General features: G+C 36.1%; 2 protein-coding genes across 2 annotated transcripts; both read right to left on the bottom strand.

The window, feature by feature from the left end:
* Positions 1-4,480: 4,480 nt before the first annotated feature.
* Positions 4,481-5,659, bottom strand: LOC108487810 (uncharacterized). The gene is made up of 3 exons (XM_017792163.1): positions 5,252-5,659; positions 4,901-5,198; positions 4,481-4,854 (listed from the first exon to the last, which is right to left on the bottom strand). The coding sequence occupies exons 1-3, from the start codon at positions 5,657-5,659 to the stop codon at positions 4,481-4,483; spliced, it is 1,080 nt and encodes a 359-aa protein (XP_017647652.1).
* Positions 5,660-9,626: 3,967 nt separating this feature from the next.
* Positions 9,627-13,528, bottom strand: LOC108487809 (translocase of chloroplast 159, chloroplastic). Its single transcript, XM_017792162.2, has one exon. The coding sequence runs from the start codon at positions 13,164-13,166 to the stop codon at positions 9,804-9,806; it is 3,363 nt and encodes a 1,120-aa protein (XP_017647651.1). The 5' UTR covers positions 13,167-13,528; the 3' UTR covers positions 9,627-9,803.
* Positions 13,529-19,859: the final 6,331 nt, after the last annotated feature.

Below are 19,859 nucleotides of genomic sequence, written 5' to 3' on the forward strand. Positions count from 1 at the left end.
TGAATAGGAAGGTCGATGAGAATATGGAGAATGGTACAGATATTTCAGTGGGGGAGGAGGGCAGCCTTTTGAATGCTGAACCAGTAGATGCTTTAAGTCTTAATTCAGTACAGGAGTACCAGCCATCAGAGGAAGGTGAAAAGCTTCATCAGATCAACTTAATACTCCGATATAAAAGAAAATGGGACTAATCAGGAATTAACATTCCCAATAGACGAGGGGGTGCAGTCTACATGACAGGAAATAAGATTTGTTACCTATGAGAATGGTATTCATTTCCTAACTAATGTTTTCTTTGTTAATAATGAAGCAAGAGATGGTGCAGAAAGTAGCACTAGAGGGGCTAAGAGCCCAACTAAAAGCAGCTAATGGCTAGAGATGACCTCAAAATAACATTACTTCCAATTTTGATATTCTCCATGATGACGATGAGGTGATCATTGAACAAGTGGGTGAAGGCACAAAGAATGAAGGAATGATCCCAATAAATGATAAAAGAACATGGAACATGTTTGACACGGTAGAGTATCAGAATATAAATGATGCAAAAGCATTTGAGAGATTCAAAATCTTATGTATGGAAAGTTATGGAAAAGTTCTCCAGTTCACATTGTAGAAAAAAATTAGTGTAGTTGGGTAAGCTCAGTATAAGCATGCAGAAATAAGTATTATCGAAACTAATATTGATATCATACGGGATGATTATATAGTGGATGGAATTGGGGGTGGATCAATTAGAGTCTTTGAAGATGGTCCAAGTTGAACCAATAGGTCTCGTTAGCTCAACTTATGAAATTTAGAACATCTAGTTGGTGTCACTTTAAAATTATCCAAGATCTACTACTTTATAAATAATGGGTGAGTGGGATTCCAAAATGGGTGATAAAGAGGGTGAGGATTTTAGTGGATCTTTCTTAGAAGATATCCAATAGTTAACTGCTAGCCCAATTAATATGGAAAAATCTTAGCTGATGTTATAATATCTAATTTATTTGCGTATGAGCCTTTAAACAACAACTCATAAAAGGTTTAAAAATTGGGGGTATTGAAAATGCCATGCATGATGAGTTGGTGCAGGGAGATTGTTTCGAAAGAAATAATGGTGAAGCCATGATGACTGGACTGTAGATGACCATTTGAAGTAGTAGGTTACAAAACAAGTTAACCCTATCTTTCTAGAAAATCCAATAAGATTGAAAAATACTCTAAATCAGGTTTCAATGTTGCAAAACATTCTTGTGGATGTTGATATGGAGGAGACTGATGTGGTACTAAACATGACAAACCAAATCGAGGTTGGGCTAGAGATTAACAATAGAGAATTTTCAACTCAGATGCAATCGAAATCAAATGAGCATTCTCTTCATTCAGAAGTGATACATGTACTTCAAGGAAATGATGATCACTGTAACTTGACACCAGTGAACTCGGGCATAATTTGAGTCGAGGTTTATGCTACTAGTCTTCCAAATGATATGACTAGGTCTTTGGAGATAAGGGATAGAGTGATTCAGGGGGATCATTAAGATGGGAAAGCAAATAATTTTGATGCAGTCCATGAATAAATGGTTTAAAAAAATCAGTTGGACAATATTATACCAATGCAAGGAAATTGTTGGTGTTATGAACAATGAGCAAGCAAGTTTCAATTGAGACTTGAGCTATAAGGCTCGATACTTGCAGAAGAAACAAACAGAATTCAAGATCAGAATTGAAAACAAAGGCAAAGAAAAATGGAGAGTATATAGAAAGAAATCTGATGAAATTTCATTCAAAAATGAATAATGGCATAATGCCAATACATAAATCAAGCATTCAGCTTGTCAAAATCAATATATGGTCACCTAATCAATACCTACTACCACTAATACATTGAAACTTGGTAAACCAAGCTTGTACACATGAAAAAAGCTAAGTTAACAGCTCAATCACGATCAAATTACATCAAATATCAAACTAACATAGTTCAAATGAACTAAATTACATTACATCAAACTAAGGTTACAAAATGAACCAAAAATCAACAGCTGCACTTGCTTCAGCAACTCTTGCATGGCTCGAACTAAATGGCCTACTTCTTGGCTGCTCCTGGTGCTACATGCTAACCAAACTTCAACACTCCTCCTTGGTTAGCATGTTGTAAACTCCCATTTCAGCTCTCAAGTGTAAGAATCTTAACACACTAAGGGCTTTTGTCAAAATGTCAGCTAGCTGCTCTTCAGAACTGTAATGAACTAGTTTCACTTCTTGTGCTTGTTCCATTTCCTTAACAACATGAAGTTTAATGTTGAAGTGTTTTGTCCTTCCATAGAAAACTGGATTCTTTGCAATTGCAATAGTAGATTGATTGTCACACATTATCTCTGTTGCTTCACTTTGGTGAAGATTCAGATCAACCAATATCTTCCTTAGCCAAATGGCTTGGTTAACAACTGCAGCTGCCACATATTCTGCCTCAGCAGTTGACTAAGCAACAATATTTTGCTTCTTCGAACTCTAACTAAAGATGGTTGAACCAAGGGTGAAAATATACCCTGAGGTGCTCTTCATGTCATCCATCGAACCAGCCCAGTCACTTTCAGTATAGCCAACAAATTTCAAGCTTTCAGCCTTGCTAAACAACATTCCATAGCTCAGAGTACCTTTGATGTACCTGAGAACTCTCTTGGCAGCTTTGAAGTGACTTGCATTACCACAATGCATATATCTTGAGAGTAAACTCACAGCAAACATTATGTCTGGCCTAGTGGCAATCAAGTATAGCAAACAACCAACTAGGCTCTTATAGGTTGACTCACATACCTTCTCAAAAACACTTTGGCTCAATAGCTTCTCTCCAATAGCAATTGATGTGCTTGTTGCTTTACAATTAAGATCTTCATGGCAAAAGCCCTCTGACTTAGAAAAATTCCTTCCTGAGTTTGTGTTACTTCCATGCCTAGGAAGTAATTCATTTGTCCCAAGTCAGACATCTCGAACACTTGTTGTATTCTAGCTTAAAATCAACCAACATTGCTTGGTCTCCTCCTATCACTAGCAAGTTATCAACATATAGAGACACTATCAATTGTGTTTCAGCACCTTTCCTCTTAACATACAAAGTAGGTTTACTGCTGCTTCTTTCAAATCCTAGGCTAGCAAGGTAGCCATTGATCCTGCTATACCAGGCCCTTGGTGCCTGTTTCAAGCCATACAAGGATTTCTTTAATCTACAAACCATTTCTTCCTTATCAGCCACTTTGAAACCTTGAGGTTGCTCAACATATATCTCTTCTTTAAGGAATCCATTTAAAAAAGTTGATTTCACATCAAGATGGTGGATTTTCCATTTCATTTGAGCTGCTAAGGCAACTAGCAGCCTAATGGTGTCAAGCCTAGCTATTGGTGCAAAGGTCTCCAGGTAGTCTATGCCATACTTTTGGCTAAACCCCTTCACAACTAGCCTTGCTTTTAACTTGTTCAAACTTCCATCAATATTCTATTTGGCTCGATAAACCCATTTCACTCCAATAATCTTCTTGTTGGCTGGTATTTCAACTAGTTCCCAAGTCTGATTCTTCTCAATCATACTGATTTCATCAGCCATTGCCTATTTCTAGACTTGCTGAGCTTCAGCCTCTTCAAAGCAGCTTGGTTCCACTATGGCTACTTGAGCTCTTTCATAAATCTCAGCCAATGGTCTAGTGCCCTTGACTGGTTCATCATCAATGTCCATTTCAGGACCATTCTGATCAGATTCAATCTGATCTGCTATAAGGTCTTCAGAAACTGCCTCTAGCTCATTCTTCTCCTAATTTCAGCTTGAATTCTCATCAAACACCACATACTTACTCACAAGCACCCTGCTTGCTAAAGGATCCGAGATCCTATAACCCTTTTTGATTGTGCTGTAGCCCACCAAAATGCCAGGTTAAGCCTTTTTGGCCAGTTTGTCCCTTTTCACAGATGAGACATGTGCATAGCATATGCAACCAAAGACCCTCAGGTGAGCCAATGATGGCTTGAACCTAAACCAGGCCTCAAATAGAGTCTTCTAAGCCAATACCTTGGTTGGGAGCCTATTTTGGAGGTACACAACAGTGTTTACTGCCTCAGCCCACAAGGTTTTGGGCAAATTCTTCTCAAACATCAAGCATCTGACCATATCCATCAAGCTTCTATTCTTTCTTTCACTAACACCATTTTCTTGAGGTGTATAGGTATTGGTGAGCTGGTTTTTTATGCCTACTTCATCACAAAAGACTTGAAACTGAGCTAAGGTGTACTCAGCTCTATTTTCAGACCTTAAAGTTTTGAGCTTGCAACCTGTTTCAGTCTCTGCAGCAACCTTTAACTTCCAGAAGACTGAGGCTATCTCTAATTTGTGGTTCAAGAAGTAAATCCAACAAAATCTCGAGAGATCATCAATAAATAGAATGAAATACCTACTGCCATTCAATGACTGAGTCTTCATGGGACTACACACATCAGTGTGCACAAGCTACAGCTTTTCTGAGGCTCTCCAAGCCTTATTTGAAGGAAATGGCAGCCTCGCTTGCTGTCCTAGCTGACATAACTCACAAACTTCCTCCTTTTCAACTGAGTTGGTGAAGTTCTCAACCAGATCTTCTTTGGTTAGCTGGTCCATCAATCTGTAGTTGGCATGACCAAGCCTTTGGTGCCAAAGCTTGGATTCATTTAATGAGGCTATGTAGGCTGAGTCTGAGTCATTTATCCAGTCAATAACAAAACTTTTATCAGCCATAGTGACTGATATGAGCCTGGATCCACTTGGATCACTAATTTGGTACTCTTTGCCTTTGAACACAACAGAATAGCCTTTTTCTAGCAACTGAGCTATTTCTGAGCAGATTTCTGTCAATCTCAAGCACCAACAACACATTTGAAACAAGCTTGTTACCTGTGGGAGTGCTTATTAGCACATCCCCTTTGCCTTCTGCCTTGATGAAGTGGCCATTACCTACTTTTACCTTTGTTTTGAAGCTTCTATCAATTGACTTGAAGATGGCAGCATTTGGTGTCATATGGTTGGTGCAACCACTGTCTATGAGCCACCCCTCTGTGGCCTTTTCTTTAGCAGCTGAGCATGAAACTAAAAAAACTTGCTCTTCATGTTCACTGCCTTCTTCTGCTACTCGAGCTTCAGCTTTTGGCTGTTGTGGTTGATTCTGCCTTGGTCTGCCTTTGATTTTGTAAACCTTTTCAACATGGCCCATCTTTTTGTATTATTGGCACTGCACCCTAAACTAACAATTGGCTTCTGGATGACCAGGCCTTTTGCAATGCCTGCAGGGTTAATCCCTACTTCTTGCAACATCTGACTTAGGCTTATCTCTCCAAGTTTTTTTGCCTTTGTAGCAAAGGTGCTCGAGGCAGGTTTAGTTTTGGCTTGGAAGACACCTTCTTGGTGCTCCTCCAGTCTGCTGGCTCTTCTTTGCTCTTGTGCATAAAGATCATTGGTCAACTCTGTCAATGAGATGTTGGTCAGGTCCCTTGAGTCATTGAGAGAAGATATTTTTGCCTCATACCTCTCAAGTAAGATTGAGATCACCTTCTCCACTATTTTTGTTTCACTGAACTGCTCTCCAAGGAGCCTTATGTTATTTACCACAACTATAATCCTATCTAAATACTGCTTGACAGTTTCTTCTTCCTTCATCTTTAAGTTCTCAAAATCCTTTTTCAAATTCAGTAGTTGTTGCTGCCTTATTCTCTCAGTTCCTTGGAATTCCTATTTTAATCTATCACAGGCTTGCTTTAGTGTCTCACAGGCCATGATCCTTGTGAAGATCACATCTGACACATGATTTTGGATGCAAGACATGGCTTTATGCCTCTTTGTCCTTTCATCAGCATGCTGTCTGATTTGAGCCACTGTTGGATTGGCTCTAAGAGGTGCTGGCTCAATATCTGAGTTGACCACCTCCCATAGATCGAATGTCTGTAAGTAGGTCTTTATTTTGACCACCCAAATGTGATAACCCTCTCCATTGAAGACTGGTGGTGCAGCTAGTGAGAAGCCTAATGAAGCCATCATTTTGAAGTTAAAAATGTAACAGGTCCACTAAGATTATAGCTCTGATACCAATTGTTGCTATTATGAACAATGAGCAAGCAAGTTTCAACTGAGACTTGAGCAACAAGGCTCGAGACTTGCAGAAGAAACAAACAGAATTCAAGATCAGAATTGAAAACAAAAACAAAAAAAAATAGAGAGTATATGGAAGGAAATCTGATGAAATTTCATTCAAAAATGAATAATGGCATAATGCCAATACATAAGCCAAGCATTCAGCCTGTCAAAATCAGTATATGGTCACCTAATCAATACCTACTACCACTAATAGATTGAAACATGGTAAACCAAGCTTGTACACATGAACAAAGCTGAGTTAACAGCTCAATCACTATCAAATTACATCAAATATCAAACTAACATAGTTCAAAATGAACCAAATTACATTACATCAAACTAAGGTTACAAAATGAATAAAAAATCAACAGTTGCACTTGCTTTAGTAGCTCCTGCATGGCTCGGACTACATGGCCTACTTCTTGACTGCTCCCAGTGCTACATGTTGACCAAAATTCAACAGAAAAAAAGAGGGAGTCAAAGTCCAGTGATGATAAGGAATGTGGGCACACAAGGAAAACCCATAGGCAAACTTGGAAGATATTTACTGTTCGCGAGGGTGACAATAGCATGTACTCATGGGGGCTTACGGACTAGCCTAGAAAAGCCTTAGCTAGAGCCATGATAATTGTCAGTTGGAAGACAAGGAGGTTGGATCGCCCCCTTCTTGCTCACTGCATTCAACAAATGACCTATCGTTTAAAACTAAACGTGTTATTACTGATGGAAATAAAAAGTTCGACTGAAGATATTGGAAAGTGGGATAAGCTATGGGGTTTTGATGATTTTGTGGGTTGTTCCTATGGAAGAAGTAGTCGGGGTTATAGTTATGTCTCGAGTATACATAAAAAGGTGATTCACTTTTCTGTTTATGATTATTGTAACTTATTTTCATGGATGGCATGTGTGTATGGTGACCAAAAATTAAATAAAAGGGACAAAGTATTGCAACAAGTAAAAAGGGATAGTCGGGTCATTTTGGGTGACTTTAAACAAGTTTTGAATAGTGAAGATAAATTTACACCTAGACACACAAATATCAATGGATGTGAGCTACTAAACGAATGCCTTGATGGATGTAGTTTGATGGAAACTAATCCAAATAGGCAATTATTCACATGGACCAACAATAAGGAGGTTGAAAAAGTACTTTGGGAGAGACTTGACTGTGCTTTTTGTAATCAGAAATGGCTCCAACACCATCTTAAGGCTAGCTTGATAAATAAACCAACCATTCAGTCTGACCATGGCCTAATGGTGCTTAGTACCAGTATTAGATGGCCTTTCATGTGAAGACCTTATCTTTTCGAGGCAATTTGGTTGGAACATCCAAGGTGTAAAGAAATCAATAGTCAAATCATGTTAAGGGTACCTTGTCTTACTCATTTTTACCCAAATTAAAAATTACGAAGCAAGCATTGAAGCTTTGGAAAAGGGAGGAGTTCGTGAACATAATGTTCAAGAAAAATATTATAAGATAAGCTAATGGTGGTGCAACAAAAAATTATGTGACTAGACATGGTTGAAAAGGAAAAGGAGATGAGGGAAAGTCTTGAAGGGGTTTTAAATATGAACAAGTTTTATGGTTTCAGAAATCCAGAGTAGAGTGGATAATGGAAGGAGGGAGGAATACTAGTGAATAAGAGAAGATAGAGAATTGGGATTTTAACGATTAAAGATGAGAATGGTCAAGTTGCGGAAGATCATAGTAAGGTTAAGAAGGTATTGCTAATCATTTCAAAAATATTTATGGAAAGGAAGATTCAGCTAGTGATGAGGAGACAAGGAATAACCTTCAATCCATTCACTTGAAGAGAATTACACAAGCTCATTTGAATGAACTAAAGAAAATCATTGTTATAAATAGGGATTAAAGAAGCCTTGAATCAAATCAGTCCCCTGAAGGCACTGGGACCCGAATAAGAATCTTGCTATCTTGTTTTAGCAAAACATGGACACGGTAGGTAATGGTGTTTGGAGAGGGATGCTTGACTTCCTGAAAATGGTAGGATGCTCAAAGAATTTAATACAACACTTATTGCATTGATGCCAAAAAGCAAGTTCCCTTCATCGGTAAATGACTACACACATCATTCTTTGCATTGTAGTTTATAACATCATTGCAAAAATTATTGTTCAAACCATGATAACACCCCCTCAAAATGTGTTTTCTCAAAATAGGTAAGTATGTGATAATGTCAGTATTGGTGCAAAGATTCAGAAAAGGAGGACGACCAAAGGTATGATCAGAGCTTTGAATATCAACATGAATAAAGCTTATGATAGGATTAGTTGAAATGTCATCAAAAATATCTTTTGCTTTCTAAGCTTCTGTGTAAAATGGGTCAAATCTTATCATGTCATGCTTCTTAATAGTGAGATCAAAATGACTATATTATGCCGAAGAGGGGATCAAGACAAGTTGATCCTCTGTCTTTGTATTGATTAACCTATTGAATAAGCAAGTAGTTGAAGAAGGAAGGCAAGGAGTTGTACAAGGAAGAAAGATTGAATAGAGAAATAATGAGTGGAAGATTCTATGGAAGTTGAATTTGTTGTACAAAATTGTGATCTTCTTGTGGAAAATATGCTCTAATTATATCCTATATCAGTTGGAGCTCGGCAGACATATATCATCCATAGATACATGTTGCCCTATGTATCATGAGGACCATTTATTCATCAAATGACCCTTTAAAAAACCAAGTGGTCTAACTCTATTGTGGATTCATAGCTTTGATAATAAAGATAAATAGGATCCAAAGAATGCTATCAAAGCTGGGAATACGAGAACATCGAATCATTATAGAGAATGCTTGGTAGCTTCACTGAAAATTGTTAAAGGGAAGATGGAGATTGGAAGAGGCGCATGCTTGATTGACAATGACAAACGGTTGATTTATAAATGTGCAACAAGTTGGAATAAAGATGATAAAATTGGTCTAAAACTGGGAGCTCTTACTTAAAGCAAAGGAACTGAATAGGATGATCAAATCATCCAGAAATGTAATAGATATTTCCTCTATATTGTTTGATCCTTAGCCCCCAAGTACTTTGATATTTTAGACATTGCTAGATGTTATAGGTCGAGTTACAAGGAACGCTATGGTCATTTACTATTTTACGATAGGAACTAATTATGCTTGCTTTGATAAATTTTTAATATAATTATATAAATATGTTTCTATAAATTAAAAAAAATTCATTTTTATTTTAAATACTATCATATAATTGTATTAATTATTAATGTATATTTAGTCATATATTTAGGGTTTTCTCGAGTTTTGAATCAGATTTATTTCAAGCTCAAGCTCAGATCATTAGAAGCTTAAGTTCAGATCAATCTGAAGCTCGAACTTGGGCTTCCTCAGGTTTAGATTAATTTGAACTTGAATTTTTTCAAGCTCAAGCTTTCTCGAGATCTCGAGCTTATTTTGTTTAATGGGAGATTTTTTTCTGTTTAGGGTCATTATGCAATAATTGAATTCTGATATGAATATGTCAGGTTTTAGATAATTTATAATAAATAAAGGAGGCTTGAAAATAGCAAATAAGTATGTTATGTTTCATTGAAACCTAGTACAAAATAAATTGACATTGGTAAGACTAGATAAAATTTAGCATCATTCTAAGCGTGTTACTGGCCTCCAATCATGAAAATGCTTAGCATTTAGAACTTTCTTATATCAGAGCCAGGATAGATCATCCGAAATATGGAGACTGCAATTGGAATTAAAGAAGCAAATGTCATGTATAATTGTTCTGAGCTGCTTACTTTGAGAGTGATTTGCCCACAAAACTGGTGTTTCAATTCCCCATGAACAGCCACTGAAGAACTGCATCCAATAGAGAATTGAGATTGTAGGTTATCCATTAGAGCTGGATCATGCCTCCACTTCACAAAAGACAGTCCAAGTATGGTCTGGATTTGCTCAACAGGAAAATTATCCTTTAATCGGATCTCAATGTTGGCTCCATATGCTACTTGACCTTGACATGCCACTGCCCCAGCATTTCCAGCCAAAACCAACCTTTTTCCTATTGAAATCCGATCCTCGATCTTAACTCCCGTAGCCATATTTCCGCCAAAGAAAGTACCTGATAAACCTACAGTTGTTCCGTTTATGTTGAAATTTCTGAATCTTGTTTCCGTCCTTAAGACGTATGCAAGCTGTTTTCCAACAGTTTGGATATCGAATCCCAGCACTGTTGATCCATTCCCTCTGTGTTTTGAATGGACTGAAGAATCCAAATGGACATTGAACTCTCTTTTATCCTTGGTGATTTGAACAGCAAATGCCCCTGGTAAGTAACCAGCTATAGCAAGACTTCTTTCAAGGCTAACACCATCATATCCAATATCATGATCCCAAACCTGTGAGTCCAAAACTGGCCTCGTGAGAAGCTGAGATGCAGATTCTGAAAATCGATACAGGTATGTCAGGTTATCCCCATTAAAGGAAGGAGGAAGGACCATTTCAGGCAAGGGGACCGATATAGTAGTCGGATCCACTTCTTCAACGTTTGCATTATCTCCAACATCATCATCATTACCATCACCATCTTTCTCTTTCTTCTTAGTTTCCATCAATCTTTTCACATCATTTCTCCATTGTTTCTTTTGAAGTAGCTTCACACGATAATCATTCTCTTCAAAGTAAGGTTTTCTCTGCTCTTTGCAAAGTTTATCAACCTGAGACCTTCTTAGAGACTTGAAGGGTGGATGCTTGTCATATTCATCATAATTTGATGAGTCTCCCAATTCAATCTCTAAGATGGCATCCTCATCACCCTGATTGTTAGGTAGTTTTGGATGAGGACGAGATCGCAATAGAGAAGACAAGAAGTAAGGTAGAGGCGGGGAATGAATTTGCGAGCTAAAAAGCTTATGGTGATCCAAAGGATCTTGTGGTTTCGACAAACAACTTGCTTCGGATAAGATCTTCACTGAATAACATAAGAGTAGCAACTGTGATCTCCAAGTTTTCCCATTTGGAAGCAAGAATTCTCCATTTCTGTCTCCCTGACACAATAGATGGTTCTCAACAAGAGCCACAGGTTGAATCATACTTGGATTCATTAGCCGCAGATCTCCAACTGCTTGGCTGATACCTCGATGAACCACATTAGACCTTTGAGATACAAAGGCCTCAAAACTTAAGGGTTCAACCACTGGTCCCTCGGGGCAAGCAGATGCAGCATGAGTAAGAGTTACAATGGCTTTTTCCCATATTGATGAACCTAGAGAATCAGTAACTGACTTTAGTAATAGAAAGTCCGTAAGATCTCTGTCATATGTGTCTAAACGATCGACATAGAGGACAACATCTGGCGGGAACTTCCTTATAGACCTCTTTATGGATGCCAATAGTTTGCAATTAGTAGCTTCTTCCGTCACAGGAGATCTAAGACCAGGCGTATCAAAGATTTTGATCTTAACTCCATCAAATGTTCCAACAATCTCCTTTACTGTGGTTGTGGCTGGTTCGAACGCATCAATCATGGATTTTTGCTCACAGAAAATGGAATTAATGCTTGCACTCTTTCCCACTCCAGTTTTTCCAAGAACCAAAAGAGTCAAAGAAAAGTCCAATTCATCTTTACCTTCTGCTTCAAGTTGCATAGCTGTTTTCATGGAAGATTCAAGGATGAATTCTTGACAGAAAGGGTTACCTGAAGCTAGTCTGTACAGTACTTGAGCCACCATGGGATCATTGGGAGAATGACCTAGTCTATGAACAAGTCTCAAGAATTTCACTCTTATTAGTTGTAACCTCTCAAACAGCTTATCTTCATCACTTAGATTCTCCTCGAAGGCAATGTTATCCATATTTGATGGAGCAACTTTCAGAGAATGGAATGAAGAACCTGAATGAGCAGCACAGTCTAGCGAGAATACTCTAGAACCACAAGGGGAAGTGACTGTGAGGCCACCACCATCCGTTTCAACGTCTGTCGGATCTTCTGAAAGAGTAGCCAATGCAGCAGAATTGAGCAGTTCCTTAGCTTCATGCTCCATCTTTGCTTCCGCTTCATCAGAATCCATTACAATCTGCTGATTTGCTATCCATATTTGATCCTCAAAAGCTACCTTTGAAAGAGATGTGGAGGTTGTTTCAGAGCTTCTACATATCATTTGAACAACACTTTCATCATAAAGGCAAACATTATCCGCAATATGCTTATCTATAGCTTCTACTTCTGGTTCAATTTCTTGGTCTAGACCTAATAATGAAGCTGGAAATTTGAAGGGATCAGAATTAGTATCACCATCAGCAGTTTTAAACAAGCTTACATTCCCAGTATTTACAATTATAATATCACCATTGTTGCCCTCTGTACTTTGGCAACTCATTGGCTCTCCTACCTCCACCCTTGTTTCCTCAACTTTGAATTCCTCCATATCAGACACAACAATCTTGTCAACAGGTTTCGATTCGATCCTCTCATCCTCCGGATTTTGCAGTGGTATGCCCTCATCAAATTTAGAAACATCCAAACTAAGGCCTTTACCTTTAGCTATAAAATCTTCCAAATCACTTTCAACCTGAATCGCGCCAGAAAACTCTCCATCTTCAACATCAGTCACTATTTTCTCATCATCAGTAAACATTTCAGAAAACCCTTCATTATCCCTCGACAATTGAGCAATAGGAACAATCAAGTTTGAGATAAAACTCCCCATGAAACCAATGCTAACCCCACTGTTTTCCTCATCTACCGATGAATTCTCTAAGCTATCAGTATCATTATCCTCATCTAAGCCAAGCCTCCACCTCTCAGAACTAGCGTCAAACTCCTCATCCCCACTAAAAAACTCCTTAATTCCCAACTCCAACTCACTATCGTCATTGTTGTTGTTGTTCTCAAAACTATTTACAGTACTCCCACCACTAGTGCTTTCAGTTTCATTACTGTTGGATCCATAATCAAAATCGGAATCAGTAGTTAAAGGAGCTCGGATAAGTAAAGAACCTGATGAAGATTGGGTCTCTTCTGCTGCAGAAAAAGAGACATGGCGCTTTGAGTCCATGGACTTTACCTCAAAAAAAAAAAAAGTGGATCCCAAGAGATAACCAATCAAAAAAAATCCATGGGTGCCTTTAATTTCTTTCCCTTCTTTATTGTCTTGGGTTGTCTTAATATACGATCAGGCGGTGGATTTTAGGGCAAGGCACGGCTTTGTCTTTATGTTCTTGTTTCAGTTGTCGACAATGTTTAAGGTTGTTGCAGGGTGTCAGGCTTTAAGGTTTAGTTTGAAGAACAACAGAGTGGGACAACAATCTGCTAAGTAAGAGCCATACAAGAATTGTAAAGATTAAAAAGCGGTTGGGGATCAACGAACTACAAGATAAAACAATAAAAACCTGGTTTCTACTTTTGTCTTATCTGATTTGATTCGATTGTCATTACTATTATTTTATTTGTTATTAAAAATGTGTGAGAAATAATAGTTACATCGTTGTGTTTGGCAAGAATTTGATGATAGGTCAAGGTTGTTGTTTCACAAACAGCATAAGTTCCATCATTTGAGGGATGACAGTTTATGTGATGAAGCATCTATTGGAATTAAAAAATTTAATAATTTATTAAATTAGGAACCAAAAGAATCAAATAAGTTCTAAAAAACTAAAAAAAGAAATCAAAATCTTGGAATAAGAATCCATACAAAAACCAAAATGATACAATATTAGTAGTACCATATCGATTATTATTATCTTTTCTTTTTCCAAATTGTTACATTCGATATCGAAAATCCTGGTTTTTGGTTGTGTTATTCCAAAATAGAGAACTGTAAAAGATAAAAATTTAGAAGTGATATGTCTTCTCAGTTGCTGTTGTCTTTGTTTTTTTCACAATGGGTTTTTTGAGAGAGCTCCTACATTATACCAATAGAATGTAACCAAGAATATTGTGCATTATAACAAGGAATAAAGATAATACGTACTTATGTATGTACGTATGTATGTATACTGTGAATGGATTCACATCAATTACTAAAATGAAAAATGTTGGAACAAAAAGTTTAGAAATAGTGGTTTTCCCAACTATCCTTTTTCTAGCTATGTCAATGTCCCTCCATAACTCTTCCCATCAGATTGAAGATTGAGGAAAAATACCTTAGCTTAAGCTCATCAATAGAGGTGAGTTGCTAGTTATGTTGTAAGGTTTAGCATTGCATCTTTCTTCATCTACTCAAAGATCTTCAATGCCTCCTCCACTCGATCACAGTTGAATCAACCCGTTTGCCTTTCATCATTCTAGTCTAGTAAACTACACGCTTCATCAAACTTTCCTGCAGTGCCATAACATATAACCATGTGCTAGTATAATGCTATGTAAGTGAGTAGCCTCCTTCCTGTCACATAAAAGAATTTCGATGCCAGACACTGTAAAGAGTTACTCTTCATCTCATCTAACAGGGACATAACAGCATTAACCGGGCCTTCCTCGAGTAAACGAATGGACAACGACTTCATAACCTGGTTCCTACATTTGCTGACAAGACCAGGTTCAAAGACATTATCAGATAAAGAAGCAATCAAAGAGTGTTATTGTTAGACGGGTCAAACCTTGCAACACTCATTTCACCAACAGCACGTTCCAACCAGGCTATCAAATTGATTAAACCAGGTAGGGGTTTCTCATTGAACCCATACAAAGAATATTCAATGGCAGGTCCCCAAGGACCACTTTCCAATATACAACACACACCATCCACTTCTCTTCTTACCCCTTCAATTTTACTTGGCTGTTTTTCAGGAACATTGAAGATATGACAACAATTAGTACGAATAAAAAAATATTCCTTAAGCACTCAAAAAGAGAAGTTAGAAAATTTGGGATGATCATGAAAATGGGAAGGAAAATGAAATGAACTCAAGTACAAGAGATTATTCCGGGATATAGAACTCAAAAAATCTACTTCTTTAAAGTAATTTACCTGGATTTCTAAGATCATCTTCATGTAGACATTTGTAATTTCCAAATCCCAATCCATTTTTTTAAAATAATCAAAGAGGAATTAATCAAAATAAATTGGAATAATATAGGGTTTGTGAAGAATTTTAAACCAAGAAGAATGGCGGGAGAAAATGACGACTGAGTAGCCATTGTTTGACCAAAAAGAAAGCTTCTGCAAATTATGAAAACGAACTGTGTCGCCCTTTTTCCTAGGAACGCACCGTTTCATTAATTTTCCCAAATCTTCTTCATTATCAAATCTACACTAAATGACAAACTTTCGTTTCACTTCTTGTACTTGTAGTGATAACAATGGCTTCCTCTTATTCATGATCTTAAATGACAAACTTTCTTGAACAACGAATGGAATCGCAAATCTTGAAGTTCCGCTCCTACGGACCACCGTCGCACCACCAAGAGCAGCAGCAATTGAAAATGACGGAGTTTATCATATCTGAGCTGTGGACTTGGAATTGCTTAGCACATCAGGTTTGTAGATATAATTTCAGTCTCTTTTTATCTCCACCCCATTTTTGGGTGTAAATTTAGGTATTTGCTGAGAGTGGTATAGATGGAATTGAAAGAGATAAAGCCGTTTTTAGCAATGATGTTATGATAAACTGTAGAGGAACTAACAAGAAGCGGAGAGAAATGAAGCCTGGAATTCTTGTGTAAATTAAGGGTCAATGTTTTTGTAAAACCTCAACATTCATCTTGTGGTATCCAAAAATGATTGAATTTTTCTCTAAAACAAAATCACAAAACCAGATCAATTATGAAGTAAAAACTTGACGTGCATTCACCTCTCCAATTTTTACTTTTAGTAGGTCGTCAATTTTCATTTCTACTTTTTGTTTCACCAAATCTTTGGTTTTACTTTTTCTTTATACTTAATTATATGTAAATCTAAGTTAAAAGATATAAAATTTTCTGACATTCTTTTTAACTTATAAGTTACATTCTTTTCAGAGCGCAAGATGTTATTAATTTATCACCGCTTTACATTTGGAATAATTTGTTTCACCACGCACTCCATTTTATTATTAGTGTATAATTTTAAAATCTACTATTATCTCCATAGAAGTTAGATATATTCATTTTACTTAGTTTTGCTTCGCTTCAATTTAAGTTTTATTATTTATTTTTAATATTGTCAATATTTTTAAGGTTAAAATAAATATTTAAATATAATTTTATAAAAATATTTGAACATAAAATATATATATGAATTTTTCTATATTATATTATTATATTTTTACATTTTAATAGTTTTATATATAAAAGTAAAATAATAATTTTATATAATAGAGTCATACTAATTAGAACAAACAATTACCATAATTGTATAATATCCGCTAATTCAAAATAAAAAAACCACGCTACTCTATCTCCATTTTTCAAAAAACAAAATGTAAGATTTAGGTTTTATCACCTTACTTTTATCCCCTCATGTCTTATTTTAGAGTTGATAAATATTTAAAAGTTCAAAACAAAATGCAAAATTAGGAGAGGCGAGGACCAAAGTTGAAATCTATAATTGAAAACATTACAAAATTTTCAGGTTTATACAATTATTTTAAAATGAACAATTCGATATTTGAATTTAAGATATTGTTTGTTTTAAGTTAAATATGATGTTAGCTTTTATGTTTGAATAAAATTTGATATTTAGTCATTATACTTTATAATTTTTATTTTTTACATTTTTAATTTAAAAGCCTAGTTTAATTATTATCATCATTAGTAGTTTCATCAAATTTTATCAATTTAATATGTTAATTTTTTTGTCAATTGTATGTCACTTCATATGTTGATAGCCTAATAAAATTTTCAAATTAATAAATTTTGTTAGAAATTATTTAATTGAGATTTTAAATTAAAAAAATATTAACTTTTAAACTACAATTGACTAAATCAAACGACATATTTTAACCTTTATTTTAAATGTAACTTAATCCAACTCATTAATTAGTTTTTCCTCTTTCATCTCTTTTCTTTTATTTTTACTAATATATTATTTCCTCAAACAAATAAAACTTTTCATTTTGGGAAAATGAAAAGAAAAGAAAATCTATTTAAAAGTGAATCATTTAATTACTCTCCTAATTGGTATACTCTTTATATATTTAAAATTTAGGATAAATTACACCAACAGTCACCCAACTTTGGGGTAACTGACAAAACAGTCACCTAGATTTCATTTCAGTCACTTAACTTTCAAACAGTAACAAAACGGTCCTTTTGCGTTTTTCGTCACAAACGTCACAAAGAAAGTGGCGTGGCGGTGATTTGAGTCCTTCTCATCAACCTTAAGTCTAGCTGGCCAGTTACTAACACTTTAACAATAGTACCAGCACCATTTTAGGGTTTGAGAAAAAGAAAAAGAAGAAGAAAAAGAGGAGGAAGAGAAGAAAAAGAAGGAGAAGAGAAAAAATGGATATGCCTCAAGTGATTCCGGTGTGCTACTATGGAAACCCAGCCAAATTAAACACGTCTTGGTCCAATGACAACCCAAGTAGGAGGTTTTTTTGGTGTAAGAAATTCGGCAGTGGATTTCGAAAACCATGTCGGTTTTTCAGCTGGTTTGATCCAACATTGACTCCCCGTTTAAGAGTTGTGTTGTTGGGTCTGCTGAAAAAAGTGAAGACATTAGAGGATGCAAGGAAGAGGGAGAGAAGAACCTGGTTTTTGGTGCTTGTAATTGTTATTGTTTTGCTGTTTTCAAAACCTTAAAAAATCATTCTATGTTAATTGAAAACCAGCTTATGTTTTGTAATTTTGTTGCTGGTAAATTGTTGCTTATGTTGGTATAGATGGCTGCTGTTATACATGGCTAACCATCTCATGTTGTTTACAAACACTTGAATGAAATGGAAAATTTTTGTTGATTACAAATTGTGTTGGAATATTTTTGTTGCTTAACATGTGTTAAAAATGCCTGCTGGTATACATAGCTAACCAGCTCATGTTGTTGTTTACAAATTGCTTAACACTTGGTATACATGGCTGCTAGTTAGAAAAGATAACAATTGATATACAAATTGCTTAACAGTTGGTATACATGGCTGCTAGTTAGAAAAGATAACAGTTGGTATACAAATTGTTTAACAGTTAGATAACAAATAGCATGGATAAATTGCTCATATATTAATGCCAAACTGTTTACAAAAGGAATGAGGGGCAAAATATTGCCAAATTTTCCTACAATTTATTACAATTGAACAGATGTAAATTGTAGAGAAATTTACAAAAAAATTCAGTGACAATACCTAAGTTTATCAACAGTAGCAATCATAGGCAAATTTCCCAAAAAATTATCTGCCTAAGTTAATAATCAATAGCAGGCAAATTTACACTATTTTAAAAGGTTAACAAAATGCAGTCTGTTCACATCATCATCAATGGTCTGTCATGGATGACTCTTGAGTAGAAGGCATCCATCTAACAGTGGTTGTAGTTGATTTTCTCTTTAATGGGAGCTTTTGTCTTAAGGCAGCTTCTTGATGAGTTGGGGCAGTAGGTATCTGAGTTGAGGCAGTGAGTAACTGAATTGGGGCACCTTGTTGAGCTTGCTGACTTGGGGTAGCCTGTTGTTGGGTTCGAACACCAACTTGATGTCCTTTAACCTACAAAAATAAAAGAAATGTGAAAAACAAACAAATTCATATATAGAAGTATACTATAAGTTAAGGCAAATTACTTACTGGAATGTTTTGGCCAACTTCCCATTTGCAACTCCTCTTATTGTGGCCTATTATTTTGCATTTACTGTACCTCATCTCCACCCCTCTCTTGCTCAACCTTTCTGTTGTTTATAATTCATCAGGTTCTTTCCTTCTCACTTTAGTAGGTCTACCAGGTGGCCTTCTTAGTGGAGGAGGTAGTATTGGTAGCATGTTTGACAAAGAGGCCCATTGTTTAGGACCCTTTACTGGACTTACAAAGTTGGAGTAAATTTGAAGTTGGGTTTGCTTGGTGTACCAGGTTTGTACATAGGTCTCTGGGAACTCATTTTTTACATGAATGACAGCTAATGCATGCATGCAAGGGATGCCAGTGAGATCCCAATTCCTGCAGGAGCAGGAATTCTAAACTAAGTCCACCACATGCTGGCTGCCTGGACCACATTCAACCTGATACTTGTCCCTACCAGCATGTGATGGAACACACCTAAAAAACAATGAGCATGCTTGGTTAAAACATACAATGACACACACACCCCTTAAAAAAGCAGTCACTACATGCATATTATAAAAAAAATCATTGCATGCATATTAAAAAATAGGCAACACACCAACAATCATTGCATGCATATTAAAAAATAGTCAACAGCTTTCCAACAATCATTACATGCATATTAAAAAATAGTCAACAGCTTTCCAACAATCATTGCATACATATTAAAAAAAGTCAATAGCTTTCAAACAATCAATGCATGTGATCAGCAACATTAAGTCAAAATATAGGCATTAGAAAGAATCTTTACCTTAATGAATCTTTTATATTTACATCCAGCTTTTTCTTGATCTTTGGACACAAAATTCCTTTCCATTTGCCAGCTTCTTCTTTCTTCTTGACAATAAGTAACATAATCTTGGTCTTTACTGTTTCTGGTTAGAATAGGTTTACCTCTTGCTTTCAGTATCACCTGTCCATAAACCACATAAATGATTTGTGAATTGCTAATGATCAGTAAGAAACATAAAACATAGGGATTTACCTTGTTAAATGATTCAGATAGATTATTCACCAACATGTCAGA

Source organism: Gossypium arboreum, chromosome 10 (genome assembly GCF_025698485.1).
Source record: "Gossypium arboreum isolate Shixiya-1 chromosome 10, ASM2569848v2, whole genome shotgun sequence".
In the NCBI taxonomy this organism is placed as follows: domain Eukaryota; kingdom Viridiplantae; phylum Streptophyta; class Magnoliopsida; order Malvales; family Malvaceae; genus Gossypium; species Gossypium arboreum.

Coding starts and splice junctions, on each gene's coding strand:
- LOC108487810 (XM_017792163.1), bottom strand. CDS start 5,659: ATGAAGGAAGAAGAAACTGTCAAGCAGTATTTAGATAGGATTATAGTT. Junction 5,199..5,251: donor TGGTCATCCAGAAGCCAATT/GTTAGTTTAGGG, acceptor CATGTTGAAAAG/GTTTACAAAATCAAAGGCAG. Junction 4,855..4,900: donor GCTAATAAGCACTCCCACAG/GTAACAAGCTTG, acceptor TGAGATTGACAG/AAATCTGCTCAGAAATAGCT.
- LOC108487809 (XM_017792162.2), bottom strand. CDS start 13,166: ATGGACTCAAAGCGCCATGTCTCTTTTTCTGCAGCAGAAGAGACCCAA.